The sequence below is a fragment of the Mustela putorius genome, unplaced genomic scaffold (genome assembly GCF_011764305.1).
Source record: "Mustela putorius furo isolate JIRA1106 unplaced genomic scaffold, ASM1176430v1.1 tig00000145_pilon_pilon_pilon, whole genome shotgun sequence".
Lineage (NCBI taxonomy): Eukaryota > Metazoa > Chordata > Mammalia > Carnivora > Mustelidae > Mustela > Mustela putorius.
This window is the reverse complement of record NW_025421294.1, coordinates 15,280,275-15,299,822: the sequence shown is the minus strand read 5'-3', so window position 1 is coordinate 15,299,822 and position 19,548 is coordinate 15,280,275. Positions and strand designations below refer to the sequence as shown.

The window sequence follows — 19,548 nt, the reverse complement described above, 5'->3', positions numbered from 1 at the left end:
AGTGAGAGCAGGAAGGAAAAACAACTATTATCTGTGGCCACATATTGTTGATTTACTCTACCTATGAATGCATTACTATAGCATCCACTCAGATAATGTCTGGGGCACAGTAAGTGCAGTAGAAGTGAAGGTCAGTTATTATTACTGTTATTGCTATTATTGCTACTACTGTGATTATCACCATGTGTGGCATTCTGAATGTCTTTCTTTGTGGCCACCCTATGACGTATCATCATCCATGTTTTGCAAATGGGAAACTGAACTCTGAGAGGTTAAATAACTACAACCTCACCCAGTTGGCAAGTGGCAAAGCTAAAATTCAAAGCCCATGATATTTCTGTATTGAGAAAACAATGTCGAGACAAGCTGGGCAGAAGACCTGTCTTTTAACCAGAATGGTTCCACCCTCTAAGAACCCCAGCAATTGCTGAAGCTTTTTTCTTTTTAAAGATTGTATTCATTTATGTATTTGAGAGTGAGAGAGTGAGCACGCAAACCGGGTGAGGGACAGGAGAAGAGGGAGAGAGAGTCTCAAGCAGACTCCACGCTGAGTGCAGAATCCAGACATGAGGCTCAACCCCACCGCCCATGAAGTGATAACCTAAGCCCAAATCAAATGTTGGGGGTTCAACCAACGGAGCCACCCAGGTGCCCCAGCAATTGGTGAAGCTTTTGGAGTTGTTCTTGAATTAATCTTAAAGGGATGGTTTGGGTATTTCTACTTATTTGATGTTCCCAGGGATATACACCAATTATTCATTCTCTGCCTCTTCATTTAAATAAAATATGAAGTTTGCAACCATAACTTTTCTAGAAGAGACTACAGGGCAACTAATAGCTAACAATATAAAACCTTAAACTCCTATCCATTCTCACATACATTTCTCCTCAGACAAACTCTAAGTAAGTGTAACTAGTTCCTGAGGGACACTGTGATGTGTTTGAGGAATCTCTTCATTACTTAAGATAATGTAATAAAAAAGGGTAACTTGACAGCCTAAGAAAATACAGGAGACTGCAAAATATCATGTACCAAGCTTCCTAAAGAACTAGAATGATCACACTGAATTCTCAATATCCTGCGAATAAGTCTCTTTATTTCCATTTTTTAGGTAAAATTGAGCATAGAGCAATTAAGTGACTTGGCCCTGCTTGCTTGGTATTTAACTCAAGCCTTCCCCACTCAGCTCTGGCCCCTCACTCACAAAGTTAATGTCTGCCACGTGTTATTATCCCTACCCATTGTCTATGAGTGTCACAATAGATTAAAAGACAAGTCTCCTTGCCCCCCCCAACCCCCTAAACCTGGTGATAGGTAGCAAATTAGAAATTGTTTTGATGGGAATGAAACGGGCTTTCCATTTTGATGGAGCACAACAGTTAAATTTGGTTAAAAAACACTTCAAGAAAGTTCTTGGGGGTTGTAGTCGTCTGTATGAGGTAGGAACTTTAGTTCGATTAATATACAAAACAGCAACAGACCACGTATTTGGGTTCTCAAAATCTAAGCTAGGAGGAGAGGACGGGGGACCAATCAGAAATAGAAAAGTCATCTAGGCATCTTCCTATATGAGTTTAGGTCTTTTGTATATGGGAAGTTTCCCTGGAGATTTCTATCCATGCCATTCCCTATCCCTCCCTAGTGCACATAAAGACTTATTAAGTTTCTCTCTCTAAGAGGAAAGACTTCTCAGTGGGTCATCTCCTATAGCCACCAATAAAACTTTTAAGGGAAATATCTAATGGAAAAAAATCCTTAAGATACGAAGGTCTGTGAAAAATATCATCCTTGGTCTCAATTCAAGGGTTATCCCAAACTTCTACTTGCTTTTCTCCGGGGGCAATGACTGAAAATCACTTCCCAGAATAATAAACACTCCCCTTGTTTTCTCTACACAGCCACGATCCCCAGCTCCTACTCTGAGGAGGAGGAGAAACAAGGGTGGGTTTTCGCAACAGGCTGCTCACGAGCTCCATTCCAGAGAGTGAGGCTGGACAGAGGGTAAAGGCAGCCTCTCACTGCCCCAGCCCTCTTCAATCAGTACTGCTTGTAGGGCAAGCCTCAGGCTGAAAAGCAGCCAGCCAGCCGCTTTTCTTGAAACTGCTCTTTTTCAAGGATGTAGCAGATCAAAAGAAACGGGCAAATCACACACAGAATATGCACAACCGGCTACTGGCTCCAGAAGCGTTGAAACCTGCAGCATTTGGATGAAGGCAGATTGCCAGAATGTTGACGAGGTACACACACACACACACACACACACATACACACACACACACGCATGCACACACACACACAGAAAGTACACACGCACACACACACACAGATGCAGAGTGCGATAGGTTAGAAGGTAGCAGAGATCCCCAAAAGGACCGGCGACTGGGGACTGTTTGTATGAGGCTCAGCTCACCCTTGCCATAAGGCATTAACTTAGGACCCCCACGAACCCCATTTCCAGCGAGCGCTGAAAGTCAACAGTGTCTTCCTGCTCTGCAACCCAAGTCCAGACTCCAAGCAAAACAATCCGACAACCGACACCCCGCAGTCATGTAGTACGCTAATACTATTTTGCTAATTGCTTTCTTGGGCATGCACCAAGTTATTAAACAGACAGTGACAAAACAAAGAGCTTGGATAAAGGTATGTGGCAGCACCTACTGAAAATGTTCTTCCTTAACAGGAGTTCCGATTACTTGTTTGCTTCTGAAGTGGAATAAGGGAAACAGGCAAAATATTTCTGATTTTTTTCCGACTCGGCTAGATCAGCTTTGAGATCACCTTTGCAATATTATCCTGCCCTTTAGAAAATACGTCCCTTTCCTTACAGAAGACAGACTGATTTTAGAAGCAGATCTAAGTCTGTCAGATACCAGCTTTTGCCAGGAACGACAGTCATCTGCTAGCTACAGAAAGCAGTATCAGCAGAGCCTGTGGGAAGTCATACACCAGCCCACTTTTTCCCACCCACCCAGACACTCTCCCTCTCTGGTCTGTACCTTCCGTGTGGCAGCTGGAAGAGAGGATGGTATTCGGAGGTCTGAAGATGTAAGGCAGGTAACGAGAGAAGCATTTCATCTTCCAACAAAAATAAAAAATAAAAATCTAAATAAAAAACCAGTCTCCTGAATCCATAAGGATTCTCTTGGCCTTTAAAGCTGGCTACATCACCATATGTTTATGTAGGTTCTCCCCTGGATCTGCAAAGCTGGGAAGCCCGAGGAATAACTGGAGATGGGGCCCATTTTGCCATCAGCGCCAGGAAGCACTGCCTTACATTTCTGCATGCAGCTCAAACTCAGAAGCCCCCAAGCAAGCCGGGATATAGCCTCTTCATTGGCTGCAGCTTCTCCGAGCAGGATTTGCTGAGTAAGTCAGTCCTGCCTGTAAACACACGCTGAAATGCCCTGCCTGAAACCTCTACCTTTTCCCGTGTGGTCAGTTTCTCCTCCTGCAAGAGAAATCCAGCAGGATAGGGGAGCACTGAGGATAAGTGACCATCTCTTCTTCAGCTGGAAGATCAGATGAAACAAAGGCAGCACAGTGTTCCACCCTGGAGAGGGATGGCTGTTAAAAGAGCCACCCGTAATGCCATGGGTCTCAAGAATATTAAAGTACAGTGCAATGAAATGGGTCTCTGTCCTTGCTTCGTCTAGATTTAGCTCTATGGTTTTTTAATACGAAAGCGCAAACAATAGGACCATTTATCATTTAGGTGAAGCCCAAAGCTGGGGTGAGTAGCCGGTGACAGAGGGCTAACACAGACAGATTCTGTGCTCCACGACAGGCTTTTTTTTTTTTTTTTTTTTTCCCCTGCCAGCCGTCACACCAAGGCGGTAACCTGGTTCTGAGTTATTTGCTGTGAGAATTTAAAGCCACAACACAAGAACGGAGGCTAAGCCCAAGGAAACTGACCCTTCACCGACTGGTGTGCCCTGATGGCATGGAAAAAGTAAGTCGATCTAAGAATTACATGACTTTACCAAAACATTCAGATTTCACAAGAGGAACAGAGGGAATGAGAATACCCCTCATTGAAGACGGTTTGAACCACCACATAAATTTGGATGGGGGAACTGGTTTGGTTTTGACCCATCAAATAATAATGATTTTGGAAACCTTATTACCAGAAGGCAAGCACAAGGTATCGGTTTGGGATTGATAAGTTCTGCCAAAGACACCATTGTCTATGCTAGAGAAAAGGTGACTGTCCTTTGTGCTGCATTCGGAGACACAAGGAAATGATGTAATGGTCTATAAAAGAAAACCAATATTGCCCTGAGAGGGATTTTTAAAAATAAGATTTAACACCAAATTTTAAAATTTGATTTAATGTAAAAATATAAAATGTCTTGCTCTAATTGCATTAAAAAGGATTAAATACCTAGGAATCAATTTAACTAAGAAGGTGAGTGAGACACCTGCACTCTGAATATTTTAAGACACTTGTAAAAGAAATTAAAGACAACACAAACAAATGGGAAGACATATTGTGATCATGAATTGTAAGACCTAATATAGTTAAAATGTCCATATTACCCAAAGCCATCTACGGATTTAATGCAATCCCTATCAAAATACCAATAGTGTTTTCCACAGAACTAGAACAAATAATCCTAAAATCGATAAAAAAAAAAAAACACACAAAAGAACTCAAATAGCCAAAGCAGTCTTTTTTTTTTCTTTTTTCTTTTTTAGCCAAAGCAGTCTTGAGAAAAAAACAAAGCTAGAGGTATCATAATTTCAGATTTCAGGATATACTACAAAGCTAAAACAGTATGGTAACAGCACAAAAAGAGACCAATAGATCAATGGAATAGAATAGACAGCCCAGGAACAAACCCATACAGATGGCCAACAGACACACGAAGAGATAGATACTCAATATCATTAATCAGCAGAGATATGCAAGTCAAAAAACACAGTGAGATACTACTGCATATCTGTTCCAATGGCTGGTACCAAAAAGATAAGAAACAACAAGCATCTGTGGGATGTGGAGAAAAAGGAACCCTTGTGCACTGTTGATGGGAATGTAAAATAGTGCAACCATTGCAGAAAATGCAGAAGTTCTTCAAATAAATAAAAATAGAAATGCCTTATGATTCAGTAATTCCACTACTGGGTGTTTACCTAATGAAAACAAAAACACTATTTCAAAATAATATATGCATCTCAGTTTACTGCAGCATTATTTACAATAACCAAGATACGGAAGCAACCCAAATGCCCATCAATTGATGAATGGATAAATAAGATGTGGAAGATATATATGAAATGGAATATTACTTGGCCATGAAAAAGAATAAAATCTTGTCAAGTGCAACAATATGGGTGGACCTAGAAGGTATAATGCTAAGTGGAACAAGTCATAAAGAAGAACAAATATCATATGATTTCACTCATTTGTGGAATCTAAAGAACAACCTAACAAATCAAAACAAACAGACTCTTAAATACAGAGAGCAAACTGATGGACACCAGAGAAGTGGGTGGGGAGATGGGGGAAGTAGTTTTGGCGGGTGAAGAGGTACAAATTTCTAGTTATAAAGTAAATAAGTCACAGCGATAAAAAGAACAGCAGAGGAAATATAGTCAGTAATATTGTAATAATATTATATGATGACAGATGGTGACTACATTTACCATGGTGAGCACTAAGTAATGTATAGAATTGTTGAATCAGTATGTTGTATACCTGAAATTAATACAACATTGTATATTCATTTACTTCCTTTAAAAGAAATATGTGCCTTGAAATCTGGTAGAATATTTTTTTCATCCTTCATTGCTTCTCCTCTTTGCAAATATACTTAGCACTGGAGAAACATACTGGGCTTTCCAGGGAAGCAAAAGCTTGGAGCCATAAAGTAATTATGGTCTTTGTCCAGGCCATGATATATAAATAGACCCTTCCACCAATATGCTTTCTGACTTTTGGATCATCGTGACAGGATAACAAACTATTGGCAGAGACAGGATGTCCAGCCCTTCAAAGGTCATATAATGCATCACTTCCTTAGACCCAGGCACCTGGCAAGGCTGGGCCATCCCAAATAAGGTGCTGTTTAAACAATGCCTAAGTGGTCTGGTTTGGCTGTATGGGTCATCTTAGCCTTGTGACACAAGAGCATATCTGGAGCTGTCTTCCTGAGTGGTATTGTACCTGCGACCTGTATTCAGTGGAGTGGAAAGCGTGTGGGCTTTGGAGTCAATATGACCCAAACTTGAATCCCTATGTATTCAATTTACCAGTTGGGTAGATCTACACAAACTTTTATACCTGTGAGTCTTCGCTTTCTGTATCCATAAGATGGGACCAATGACAGGGTTTTCCTTGTGCCTTCTCAGGTTGAGTGAGACAATAAGCACATGAAGTACCCATTGCCCTGTGGCCACGTGATCAACGGTTACTACTGATGCCATGTTTACAGTTGCTGTGCACCTGCTCTGACCTTCTGTGGCCAGACAGGAACTTGAGAGCAAGGACAGAACAGGTGTGATGAGGAGAGTGGTGCCACAACTAGACAGCCAGGGTTGAAGCATGTCTTTGAAACTGACTTACCTGTCATCTAAGCCTCGTTATGTAGCTAATAGGGATAATAACAGAAATAATCTCACATGATGTAAAGGCCAAAGAGGACGGCTGGTATGAAGGGTTTAGTACAGTATTTAGCAAAATATAAGTGCTTCCTAAGTTTACTTGCTATGTCTGCAGCAGTAACATCAGCCCTGAGTCACAGTATCTCATTGCATTTACCTACCCATCTTGTCTACACAATGAGACTGGTAACTTCCTAAGGGAACTCTCAATGTCTAATTCATCTTTGTACCCCAGGCACCTGGCACAGAGTACTCAATAACTATTAGTTGAAGGAGTGAATGAATGGATGGATGGCTAGATGGGTAAATGAACACATACGGGAGAAAACTTCTGAAAGATGTTTGAGACTCCTTTGGGGAGGAGAAATGAATTTGAGCCCATTATAAAGCTGGAATATATTACTCAGGCAAAGCTGTTATGGAATTCATGAATTGACATGCTTCTGCTTGGCATAATTTAGTCTTAAATAAACAGTAGGCATTTAGTATATACCTTCTAAGTCAATAGCAGGCACTTAGTAAATACTTCCCAAGTGAGAAAACACTCATGGATTATGCTGCCCATAATTAAAGTGAAAAAACTAAGCAACTCCCCCCCCCAAAAAAAACCTGTCTCTTTCATTAGAAACAAAAGATCAGTGAGGCTGGCACCCAAGTTCCAAACTGGCTGCTCCAGTCCAGCCAGTACCTCTTGACCTCCATGGAAAGTGCCTTTCCCAATCCCACTTTAAAATGACTGATTCTGTGCCAGCCCTGTGCATCCCCCCTCCACGCAGATGTAGAATGGGCAGGAAGAGGGGGCAGAAAGAACTAATGTGGAATCTCTTCATTCAGATGATTCCTTTTGTATCTTTTTTTCCTCTTTGATTCTCTGAACCATTCCATTCTATAGATGGGAAAACAGGCTGAGAGCATATAATCATTATCAAAACCAGCCTCACTTAAGGAACTTACAGATTTCAGAGCCATCAATCCTATGAATTCAAACTCTCTCTCTCTTTTTTAAGATTTTATTTTTGAGATAAAGAGACAGACAGAGAGAGAGAGAACAGGGAAGGGGCAGAGAGCGAAGCAGACTCCCTGCTGAGCAGGGAACCCACTGCTGGACTCCATCTCAGTATCCGGGGATCATGACTGAAGGCACTTAATCAATTGACCCACCCAGACACCCTGATTCAGACTCCCTGAGGACAGACAAGGAATCTATATATTCCATATGACAAGTGATTCTTTTTTATTTTTTTTAACATATAATGTATTATTTGTTTCAGGGGTACAGGTCTGTGAGTCATCAGTCTTACACAATTCAAAGCACTCACCATAGCACATACCCTCCCCAATATCCATCCTATCCCTACCCCTGACCACTCAGCAACCCTCAGTTTGTTTCCTGAGATTAAGAGTCTCTTATGCTTTGTGTCCCACCCGATCCCAACTTGTTTCATTTTTTCCCTCCCTACCCCACACGACTCCCAGCCATGCCTCTCAAATTCCTCATATCAGAGAGATCATATGATAATTGTCTTTCTCTGACTTATTTTGCTCAGCATAATACCCTCTAGTTCCATCCACTTCATTGCAAATAGTCCAAGTGATTCTTATTGAACTTTGAGAACCTCAGGAGTGAGGTATTTTGTTTCATGCTTTGGCTTGAAAGGTAAGGGTTATAGAAAGTTTTTCAAATGCTCTTGTTCCAAATCATGTGTCTCACTGCTTTGGTCCAACATTTTGTTGGCATTAGTGAGTGATGGAGTGATTTACTGACTCCTGCTCTAAAGGAGGGCATTTTCCAGAAAAAAAGAGAGAAGAAAAAAAAAAAAGAAGGACTAATACACTATCACATTACAACATCACCGGGTTATGATGGAAGGAAGGGGTCTGAAAAGGTTCTTTGGGATTACACAGCCTTCAAAAGTCCATGCCAGAGATCCAGTCTTGGGCATCAGGCTTTATTTACAAAAAGTGCCCGTTAAAAGGCAATTATCTTACTGGGAGCCACAGTGAATAAATAGTTGGCAGTAATTAACCCCATCAGCAGACTGAGAGTCTTATATAGCAAATATCATCACAGATAAGAGCAAGACGACCAAGAAAGGAAGGGTCTTTCTAAGGAGACAGGAGGCTCAAAGGCATTGGCAGAGATGCCTGGAGGGAGGGCCCAAGAGCATAGAGCGATCTCTGAAAGGGAAACCAGGAGCCCAGGAGGAGAGAAAGATAAAGGTGACCCATTTTAGGTGCCACGTGAGAAGGGCCTTGGAGTCTGGCAGAACAGAGCCTAGAGACAAGAAATTCCCCAGATGATTTCCACATGCCAGGTTGTGACATCCAGTTGCAGAAAAAAAGCAATTAACGGGGAGATTGTTGAGTGATGCACTATGGACTGGGGTGCTCCAAGTTTTTCTCCAGACCACCTCCTGGGAGATCAGAAGCATTCGCTTTGGTGTTGCAAAGCCCCAGCTGGAGCCCTGGCCTCAGGGCCTCCTAACAGCCCCCTGTATGCTGCTTATGGTCCACCCCCACTGAAGCCCGCTTCTTCTGGGAAACTTACCCTGATCGTTCCCTTTTCACATGTCCTTACAACCTCCTCTGGGGGACATTTCATCATTACAGTTTTTCATTTTGCTCAGAAGGAAAGTAAATCCCAAGAAAACAGAAATTAGATTATTTAAGATGGGTCAGGATGAGCCTGGCCAGGTTTTCACTTTGAAGCCAAGACAAAGCAAATTCCTCTTCATTCTAAAGTCTTAAATAAAATGTCACATCTTCAGGGAGAGGCTACTTAATACCTCAGACTGGGCCAAATCCTCCTGCTAGAGGCTCTCAAATACCATCCTTTCCTTTCAAAGCACCCATTCATTACTGAACGTATTTATTGAGCATCTACTTATGTCTGGCACTGTACATGGTACTAAAGAATCAATAGTAAACAAGACAGATGAGATACCTGCCCTTTTCTTCAGGGGTAATTATCATTCCTAACATATAAGGTGGTGGTGAAGATTACATGAGCCAATTCATTAAAGTGTTCAGAATTCTATGGGGCATGAAGTACTGTTCCATGACTGTGATAATTGCTGTCAAGTATCTAATTCCTTAGGCAGGAAGGAGAATTTTGATTTTTCTCTGCTGAATCCTGAGCGTGAGGTTCACTGCTTGGTGCATAGTAGGAATTCAGTAAGTTTGTGTTGGATTGAATTGATCTGCACTGAAATAGGCAGAATTCTGACATAATTTTCATCCCCTCCCCCATAATCTCCAGTCAGTATGTGAATTTCACAGCTTGGTACATTCTGATTTGGAAGGAAGAGGAACCTCTTGGTTAGTTCCTTTATCCATTCATATAATCTTTTTAGCAGCTATTGAACAGTAGGCTTCTAGCAGCAGAGATAACCACAGTAAATAATACACTGAGGTTTAGCTCATTGAGTTTATACTCTAAACGAGGGAAAGGGACAGTAAACAGGTAAACATTATATCAACAAAATTATCTCAGATTGTAAAAAGGAATGATCCAGTAATTCATCCAAAGAAAACAAAAACACTAACTCAAAAAGATAAATGCATCTCCATATTTATGTGTAGCATTATTTACAGTAGCCAAGATATGGAAACAATTTATGTGTCAAGCTATGAATGAATGGGTAAACAAAATGTGTATATTTATACACAATGTAATATTATTCAGCCATAACAAAGGAGGAAATCTTGCCATCTGCAACAACATGAGTGGACCTTGAAGATATAATGCTAAGTGAAATAAGACAAAGAAAAATATGATAGGATCTCACTTATATATGGAATCTAAAACAAAAAAAGCAACCCCCTTTCCCCAACTCAGATACAGAGAACAGACTGGTGGTTGCCAGAGATGGGGTGGGTGATTTGTGGGCAACATGGGTGAAGGGGGTCCAAACGTACAAGCTTACCAATATAAAATAAATATGGGATAGAATGTACAGCACGGTGACTGCAGTTAGTACTATATTGTGTATTTTAAAGTTGCAAAGAGAGGAAATCTTAAAAGTTCTCATCATAAGAAAGAAAACACTTTAACTATGTATGGTGATGAACACTAACGACACTTACTGTGGTGATCGTTTCACAGTATATACAAACATGGAATCACTATACACTCTAAACTAATATAATGCCATATGTTAATTATACCTCCATTTTTTAGAAAGCAGAATGGAGAAAATAAAATGGGGGTTGTGGTAGAGAGTGACTGCTTGGCTTAGATGGTCAGAGAGGGCTTCTCTGAGGCAGTGACATTTCAGCGAAGGCCTGAAAGACAACTTGCCTGGCCAAGAAACGGTTTTGGCTCATTCTCTTACCCAACTCTGCGGCAGCCTGTACGTTTTCTTTCAGAGCAGTTTTGTCTTCTACTTCAATTAGTTAACAATCTAATTCTTTAAAACTAACGGTTTTTGTCTGAGATCAGCGGGAACACAGATTGTGCTGTGTTGCTCACCATGGCACCCCCGAACTTCCCTGAGAGGCCAGCAAAGACCTGATTCACACGGCTGATGGGGAGTCTGGACCAACGGCTCACACGGTTCTCTAGGCATGTGACTAAAGCAAGGAAGAGGTGGGCGGCTACAGATAAGCCTAAGGAGGATTTTGAAGACGAAGGACAGGCTCGACTGAAAGCAGATGCAAAGGGAAAAATAGAACCTAGCTGGTTACAGCAGAAGATTTTGGCTCTCAATGAAAAAAGACTCTACAGTGAAAAGCATAATAAAGCCAAGCACATTTTCCACCGAATTTTATATACTAATTCTCCCAGGAGCTACAAAAAGTAGACAGCTTCTCCTCATTTATGAAGAGATATCAGAGCAAGTAGGTAATATTTCTTCATTCGAAAGCATATGAATAGGACTTGATTTTCATAATGATAACAACAGTAATGACATCAACCATCCAATCCGAGTTCTTCTGGGGTCCTGACTCTCTGCGAACCACACTGCCTAGGACATCTCATTTAATCCTCTTGAAAAACTTATAATAAAGTCAATGTTATTATTTTATTTGCATTATTTATTTACATGAGGAAATTTGCACAGAGACGTTAAATAACTTGCCAAGTGTGAGCCAATGGAGGGACTAAGTTTCCTGTGCAGACTTCTCGCTCCTACCCCACCCTGTCTGGATGCTGGGCTGTTTCCCGTGCTGCACGATCTTGACATTCTCTTCCCTGGTAGTCTGGTAGAGAACAGAGCACCCAGAAGGGAACTCAACTTCTGTGTCTACTGATAAGGAATTGGTAGGTATTTGATCAGGCTGGTCAAATTTACTTCTACCCTATTTGAAAGAAAGGATCTGCTAATGACTAGTGTCATTATGTGAGGGAACTATAATCAAATCCACACACCTACCCATCAATGCCTCCAGAGAGTCAAGATGAATTTAAGGGTTACTTTTTCCAAGATACCATGGGGGTGGAGGAATATGTAAGGCAGAGAGTGTAAAGGTGAGTGGGGAGGTAAGACATCAATGAAAAATATGAATATATTACCAATTACAGAAGGGCCCTAAGAGCATTAACGGATAAAGTGCAGACTAGGAAAATCTCACATGTCATTGGGACATTGGGGTGGATTCCACAAAGACTTCCTGGAGGTGGCAGCATCTGAGATCGGCTTTGAAGGACAGGGAGAATTTGAATCTGTGGACATGTGAGTGAAAAGAACATGCTGGTAGGAATTAAAAATTAGAGTTTGGCAGTAAGGAACCTCAAGAAATATTTGGGGAATAATGCATACTTCTGTTTATTGGTCTATATAATACCATGAAAGATGGTTTTTAATGCTACTTTATGAACATGAAAATAATTACATTTCCTTAAAATTTCACTACATCACTATTCACAACTCAAATTTACCCTAATTATTCTAAACTAATGGCATTATGACACATTTTATTTTATTTTATTTTAAAGAATTTATTTATTTGACAGAGAGATCACAAGTAGGCAGAGAGGCAGGCAGAGAGAGGGGGGAGCAGCCTCCCTGCTGAGCAGAGAGCCCCATGCGGGGCTCGATCCCAGCACCCTGAGATCATGACCTGAGCTGAATGTAGAGGCTTAACCCACTGAGCCACCCAGGCACCCCACATTTTAAACCTATAAAGCAGATTCCAACTTCGCCATTTGGGCCAGACACTAATTAGCTCTCATTTGGAAATAGGAGACTTCAACCTCCCTTATCTGAGCCAGACAAAGAACTGCTCAATTATTCAGTCTATACAGTGTCTCAAAGCCTTTGGAAGAAGAACCCATTCCAAAGACAATCCAGAATGTGCTTCCATTTCCTCAAAAGGATTTGCTTTGTCTGCTTCTCTCCTGCACATCTCTGGGTGGTAATTAAACCATGAACAAATGAAAACAACTCAATATACTAGGATATTAATAAGGCATTTTTTAAGGCTATCTCTTTGAGCCTTCATGCCTCGGAGTAGGCAGCAGCATTTGCTTCTGGACAGATGAGAACATTAGAGGATTTTGAGGTAACTCAGCACATGAATCCAGGTGACAAGACCTTAGCTTTCTGACCCTTAGGCCACCCTTTGTATAGAAAAGAAAAGGTTTGTGGGGTGTCTGGGTGCTCAGTGGGTTAAAGCCTCTGCCTTCACCTCAAGTCATGAGGCGTCTTGGGACTGAGTCCCGCACCGGGCTCTCTGCTCAGCGAGGAGCCTGCTTCCCTCTCTCTCTTTCTGCCTCTCTGCCTACTTGTGATCTCTGTCAAATAAATAAATAAAATCTTAAAAAAAAAAAAAGAGGGGTGCCTGGGTGGCTCAGTGGGTTAATGTCTCTGCCTTCAGCTCAGGTCATAATCCCAGGGTCCTGGGATCAAGCCCCACATCGGGCTCTCTGCTCCTCGGGGAGCCTGCTTCCTCCTCTCTCCCTCTGCCTGCCTCTCTGCCTACTTGTGATCTCTGTCTGTCAAGCAAATAAATAAAATCTTTAAAAAAAAAAAAAAAAGAAAGAAAAGGTTTGAGAGATCAGGTTTAATGCCTTCTGCAGAAAACACTTTGAACACAAGTTTTCCCTTGCTTCCAAGAGGCCATAATAGTAAATCTTTGAGAGGGGCAGGGGAGAAAATGGTCAACATGTTGTTCTGAGGTATGGAGAGAAGACTTGCTTGCTCAGCAAAGACACCCCCAAAGGACTGCCATCCTGTACATGCAGCATGCACAAGAGTTCTGTGTGTTCTGCAGAGCAATTTAGTTTTTGATTCAAATGTCAAGCCATTTGAGAGGCTACGTATTCACCCGTCTCTTGCATGGGGAGAGAGTTATACACTTTGCTTTCTATTTCAGTCTGTGAGTTTCGCTCTACAGCTGGGTTGAAGCACGTCAGCACTAGTGACGTACTGGCCTGGATAATTCTTTGCTGAGGGTGGGAGTGGGGCTCCAGGTGGGGAGCGGGTGCTGGGGGGGGTGCTCTCCTGGGCACTCTAGATGTTTAGCAACATCCCTGGCCCCAAGCCGCAACATGCCAGGACCACCTTCCACCTCGGTGGTGACGATCAAAAACGTCTCCAGATGTTAAGTATCCCCTGGGCCCCTACACACACACACACACACACACACACACACACACACACACGAAGAATTACAGACCAGGGCTGGAGCCATCGCCATGTGAATTGTAACTATAAACAAGGCAACTTGGTGCCAGCAAATAATCATTTGATGAACAGTCAGCAAACTATGTGCTTCTGCGATTCTTCGCGTCTTCGTTTCCTCCTCTCACTCTCTCACATGGCTGCTGTGTAAATCCCATGAAACAATATTTGTAAAAGGGCTTTTGAAAATTTGAAAATAGAATGTTGTTGCTATTTGGTTTACCTGGGTCTTTAGGCAACCACTGATGCTGGCATGTTGGAAAATGACAGCTCTATTTTGTAATAAATAAATAAATTAATTAATTTTTAATTTTTTTAGAATTCAATTTAATTACATATAGTATATTAATGGTTTCAAGGCTAGCATCTAGTGACTCATCAGTGCTTATTACTTCAAGTGCCCTCTTTAATGCCTATCACCCAGTTACCCCATCCCCCAACCCACTGCCCCTCCAACAACATTCAGTTTGTTTCCTGGAGTTAAGAGTCTCTTACTCTTTGCCTCCCTCTCTGTTTTCATCTTTTTTTATTTTCCCTTCCCTTACATCCATCTGTTTTGTTTCATAAGTTCCACATATGAGTGAAATCAAGTCTTTCTCTGACTGACTTATTTTGCTTAGCATAATACGCTCTAGTTCCATCCATGTCATTGCAAATGGCAAGATTTCATTTTTTTGGATGGTTGAGTAATATTCTATTCTATTGTATATAATTTAGATTTAAAGGAATCCCATGAATGCAGTCTATATACAAGGAGTTGAAGGCAACAGTTAGAAACATCACTCTTGCCACTAAAATGAACATTAGAGTCTCCTTTCTTCATGGCCATTGCTGATTGGAAACCTGGTGTTAATTCATGCATTTGTTCAATAGATACTTGTTAAGTACCACTGTGTGCCAGGCACTAGTGGGCACTAGTGATAGTTATACAAATTGTAGCTGTAATAGGCACATCAGACCTGTCCTGCCTTAGTGGAGGTTATAAGCTAGTGGAGAAAACATATAAGGAGTAAGGAAACTATAATGCATTGGGCAGGTGCTATGAAGGGTAACAGCCTGGACCTCCTAGAAGGGCCACCAGGAGATAGGGGAGCCGGGCTCTGAATGATCAGGAGGGGTTTGAAGGCAAAGAGAAGGTGAGCAGTGTTTCTGGCAAAGGGGAGAGCATGTGTCTGGTGCTGGTGGAGAGGAGCTATGGTGTGGAAGGAAATGCAAAAGCACGGAGTACATGCAGGCAAGCAGTGACACAGGCTGAGAGCACCCTAAAAACAAGGAAGCCCTTTGCAAGCTTTAGGGAGGCAAGCCACACATGTGTGCACTAAGAATACTACTGTGGCTCCAGTGTGACAAATAGAAAAGAGGTGGTCAAGACAAGAAGGAAAATGGGAGAAACCCAAAGAGACTGTTTCCACATCCAGAGAACAGAAGATGGCATCCAAAGGAGGATAATGACAATGTGGTTAGAGGGAGGTGAAGGAATTCGAGAGATCGTTGGAAATATTTAGGAGGAAGAATGGCATAGGGTTTATGGTAGATGAGCATGTGTATTGACGGAAGGCAGGGTCAAGGATGACTCTAAGTATTTGGGTAATACTCTAAGTATTCAGTGGGCTTTTGGAGAAAGTCACTGAAGTTGACTACAGCCATTGCTACTAATAACAAAAAAAGTGATAGAATATTTATGGGCTCCTGCTAAGTGCATGTGCCTAGGTATTAAAAAGCATTATCTCATATAAGTCTTGCAATATCCTTATTATATAGGATCTATTATTCTTAGTATATCAAGACTCAGGATAACCTCCTCAAGGGCACAAATCTGTTACTGACAAACCCAAGATTCAAATCCAACTTCTTGACTCCAGAGCCCACTCTGAACCACCACATATAACCATTATTAATTCACTGGAGTGTTTATCTCCTATGTTTAAATCAGAAGTTTTTCAGTTACTACTAACAAAACATTTGAAGGAATCTCCAAATCATTTAAACTCTTTGAATTTCAATTTCTGTAGCCAAAATCTATGTATTAGAATACCTCCTTTTCAATGTTGATATAAAGATTAAATTGGTCTCAATACTAATAATGAGAGAGCAAGCATTTACTGAATGCCGACTATATCCATGCCACGCTGTAAAATACTTCATGTGTGTTAGTTCATTTAATCTTCACAAAAGCCCTTGAAGTAGCTTCAACAATAATGTTACAAATGAGGCCACTGAGGCCCAGACAGAAGAAATGCCATACTCAGGGTAACACAGCTGGCGTGTAAACCTGGGTTAGCATTTCTGGAGCCTGTGCTCATCACCCCTGGGTTATGCTGCCTCTACTAAGAAGTGAGATCTTAGGAAGTCCCTGATGCCCCATGAGCCTAAGGCCTGGTGTACTATATATGCTCAGTGCTGGCTGCCATTTTTGTTCAATGTCAAGTTTATCAAATTTTTGGTAAGTGCCAGGAACTATGTTAGGCAAACAAGATAGATATGGCCCTTGTTCTAATGCCTTTCTTGGAATTTTGGAAAGCCATTTCCAGTCATGATTCCCCCCCCTACCCCGCCCTCCCAATTCAGCAAGGAGCATGCAGTTCAGTGTCTTCATGTAAGAAACAAGTGGCTGAGAAAGTGGAGTCCAGAAGATTCTATCTAATAGATATTTGGTCACCATAGGTCAGGGAGCACAGGGGGATGGTATTTTTTTAAATTAATTTCTTTCTTTTTTAGAGAGAGAGAGAGCATGGGGGAGAAGGGAAGAAGGAGAGGGACAAGCAGACTCCACACTGAACACAGAGCCCAACACGGGGGCTCGATTTCATGATCCTGAGATCATGACCTGAACCGAAATCAAGAGTCGCACACTCAACTGACTAAGCCAACCGGACACCTCAGGTTCATGGTATTTTTTAACTGGAGGAACTATCTGAGAGCTAACCTAACCCTATAATGTCACACAGGAGCCTGAGTTGTGGAAGCAGGAAGTGGTTAGGTAGCAGAGGACACTTGTGGGTTTGGTTGCATCAGTCCTCTTTTCTGCAGCCCATTTCCTCTCTCTGTAAAATGGGGAGATGAAAAACGACCTTCCAGCTTCCTTCCAAGTCCACTATGCTATGAATCTACATGTTCAAATCACACAGCTACCTACTGGCTCATTAACAACATGCAGGCAAATGACATTTTTATTGAAAGTAATGAGGATTAATTAATTGTTCATGTTTGTGGATGATGTAGGGACAATTAACTACCTATGATTCTCTTTTAACTGGTTTGGCATTACGTTGATAGAACCTAAGCCTAGAATCTTCCACAGATGTTTACTGTTCTTTCCAGGGAGGAGGCTTGTTTTGGTTTGCAGCCATGGGTAAGTTATCCTTTCAGTAAACATGGGAGTCTGCTGGCCATTTTAAAACAAGTTTATCAAACTTATCAGATATGAAACATTAAAAATAAATAATTGTCTGGTGGCTGGAGTGACAGATTTTTAACATTTTCTTGGAATCTGCTTTCCTGTGCGTAATAGCTAACATTTACCTAGCATTTGCTCTGTGCCTTTTCCAGCCTTTACCCGGATTATTTGATTTGTTCTCAAAAAAACCTACAAAGGAGAAGCTATTATATTCCCCATTTGACAGAGGAGAAAAGTAAAGTTGAATGAAACTAAGGTTAGGTAACCTATTCAAAGTGACATAGGGAGTGGTGGCACCAGGACTCAAACCCAGTCTGTTCAGAGTTTATACTTTTTTTCTTAGTGGAGTTGACACACAATGTTACATTAGTTTCAGGTGTACAACTTAGTGATTTGACAAATGTACCCATCACGTTATGCTCACGCTTTTCACTGTAAGTTCCCTCGTTATGATGCCCTCAGCTTTCTATTACAAAAAGTAACACTTTCTGTGAAAAGAAATTCAAGTATTTAAAAAATAATACCTGGGGGTTTTGGTTGGTTTCAGGTTTTTTTGTTTTTTTTTTGTTTTTGTTTTTAATAAAGTTTATGAATTTTTTTTTTTTTAGTTTTAGTTTCATGAATTAAGTTGTGATTAAGGAACATTACTTTTAAGAGACAGCTTATCTTCAGCAAGCTGTAAGTGATGTATTAAAATCCATTTGCTCTCAGGTATGTCTGATGTGAAGCTGGACTTTACATGAATGTAAAATGCTGAGACATGTATGAATGGGAAGTTGTAGAAAATTGACACCAGTTTTCCTTGGGAAATAAGCACTTACTATCAATATTTGGAAGTCATTACTGCTTGGATATTGTTTGTACAGACCTGTCAGTGTGGAAACTGCCTAGTAGGTGTGATGGATGGTTTAGAGGAAGAAGCACACACTGAGAAATTACTTGTGCCATAATTTGGAGAAAGGTTGCCTTACACTGTGATCAGGAGAAGCATTCCTGAAACAATAGTAACGACTCTTTAAAAAATGCCTGTTATAATTATGGAAATGCCACGCCTAGTAAAGAGTAACATTTTTTAAAAAAAGACCCCATGTTCCCTAAGCTACAGAGTGAGAGGGCACCACCAGTACTATGAGCTCCCAAATTTAAGGTATCTCAACAGTGCCTTGAAAATCGATCTCTGGGCACTAGAACCAACATTTTATAAGTTTCTGGGATGGTTCTGAGCAAAGATGTATGCACCACAGTGAGACACAGACCATGGGCGGTTTTCTACTCTGAGAAGTAAGGTCTGAAGATTGGAAGCACTAGGTGGGAAGCACTAACCAAACAATTAAAAAAAAAAGTTTGAATTTAAAGTTGGGGTTGAATTTTCATAGTATCACTTTACAGAAGGTCGTGTTACTGAAGTTCTCCATTGAGGTGAAATGTTCTCGGCTTATGTGGACAGTCAAATGACCAGTCCTCCATTTTACTAGTACTGCTTCAAACATCAGTGTATGCCCATCCTTAAGATCCTCTAGTGGATTCCCATTGTCCCCAGAATAAAACTCCTATAATTTACCAAGGTTTGCAAGGCCTCACTGGAACCTGCCTCTGCTTCCCTCTAGAACCTCACCCTTCTCCCAGTCATCCTGGGCTACCTTCTGGTCAGACCAAGATATCTTGTGCCTCAGGGCCTTTGCACCCACTGTTCCCTGGGTTTATTTTTTAATTTTTTAAAATTATGTTATGTTAGTCACCATATCAAACATCATTAGTTTTTGATGTAGTGCTCCATGATTCATTGCTTGCATATAACACTTGGTGCTCCATGCAATACATGCCCTCCTTAATACCCACCACCAGGCTCACCCATCCCCCCAGTCCCCTCTCCTCTAAAACCCTCAGTTTGTTTCCCAGAGTCCATAGTCTCTCATGGTTCATCT

At 41.3% G+C, this 19,548-nt stretch overlaps 1 protein-coding gene across 4 annotated transcripts in view; it reads right to left on the bottom strand.

Moving 5' to 3' along the window:
- PPP2R2B (protein phosphatase 2 regulatory subunit Bbeta) overlaps positions 1-19,548 on the bottom strand; it is a 448,554-nt gene that overhangs the window by 416,497 nt on the left and 12,509 nt on the right. Inside the window, exon 1 of one of the 4 annotated variants that reach the window (XM_004744681.3) lies at positions 2,998-3,494. The exons of 2 other annotated variants lie outside the window; for them this stretch is intronic. In XM_004744681.3, the coding sequence (XP_004744738.1) occupies positions 2,998-3,071 (74 nt within the window). In that variant the 5' untranslated portion in view covers positions 3,072-3,494. Of the gene's footprint in view, positions 1-2,997; positions 3,495-19,548 lie in introns of those variants that run through there. One more of the 4 variants, XM_004744689.3, reaches the window with a different exon arrangement.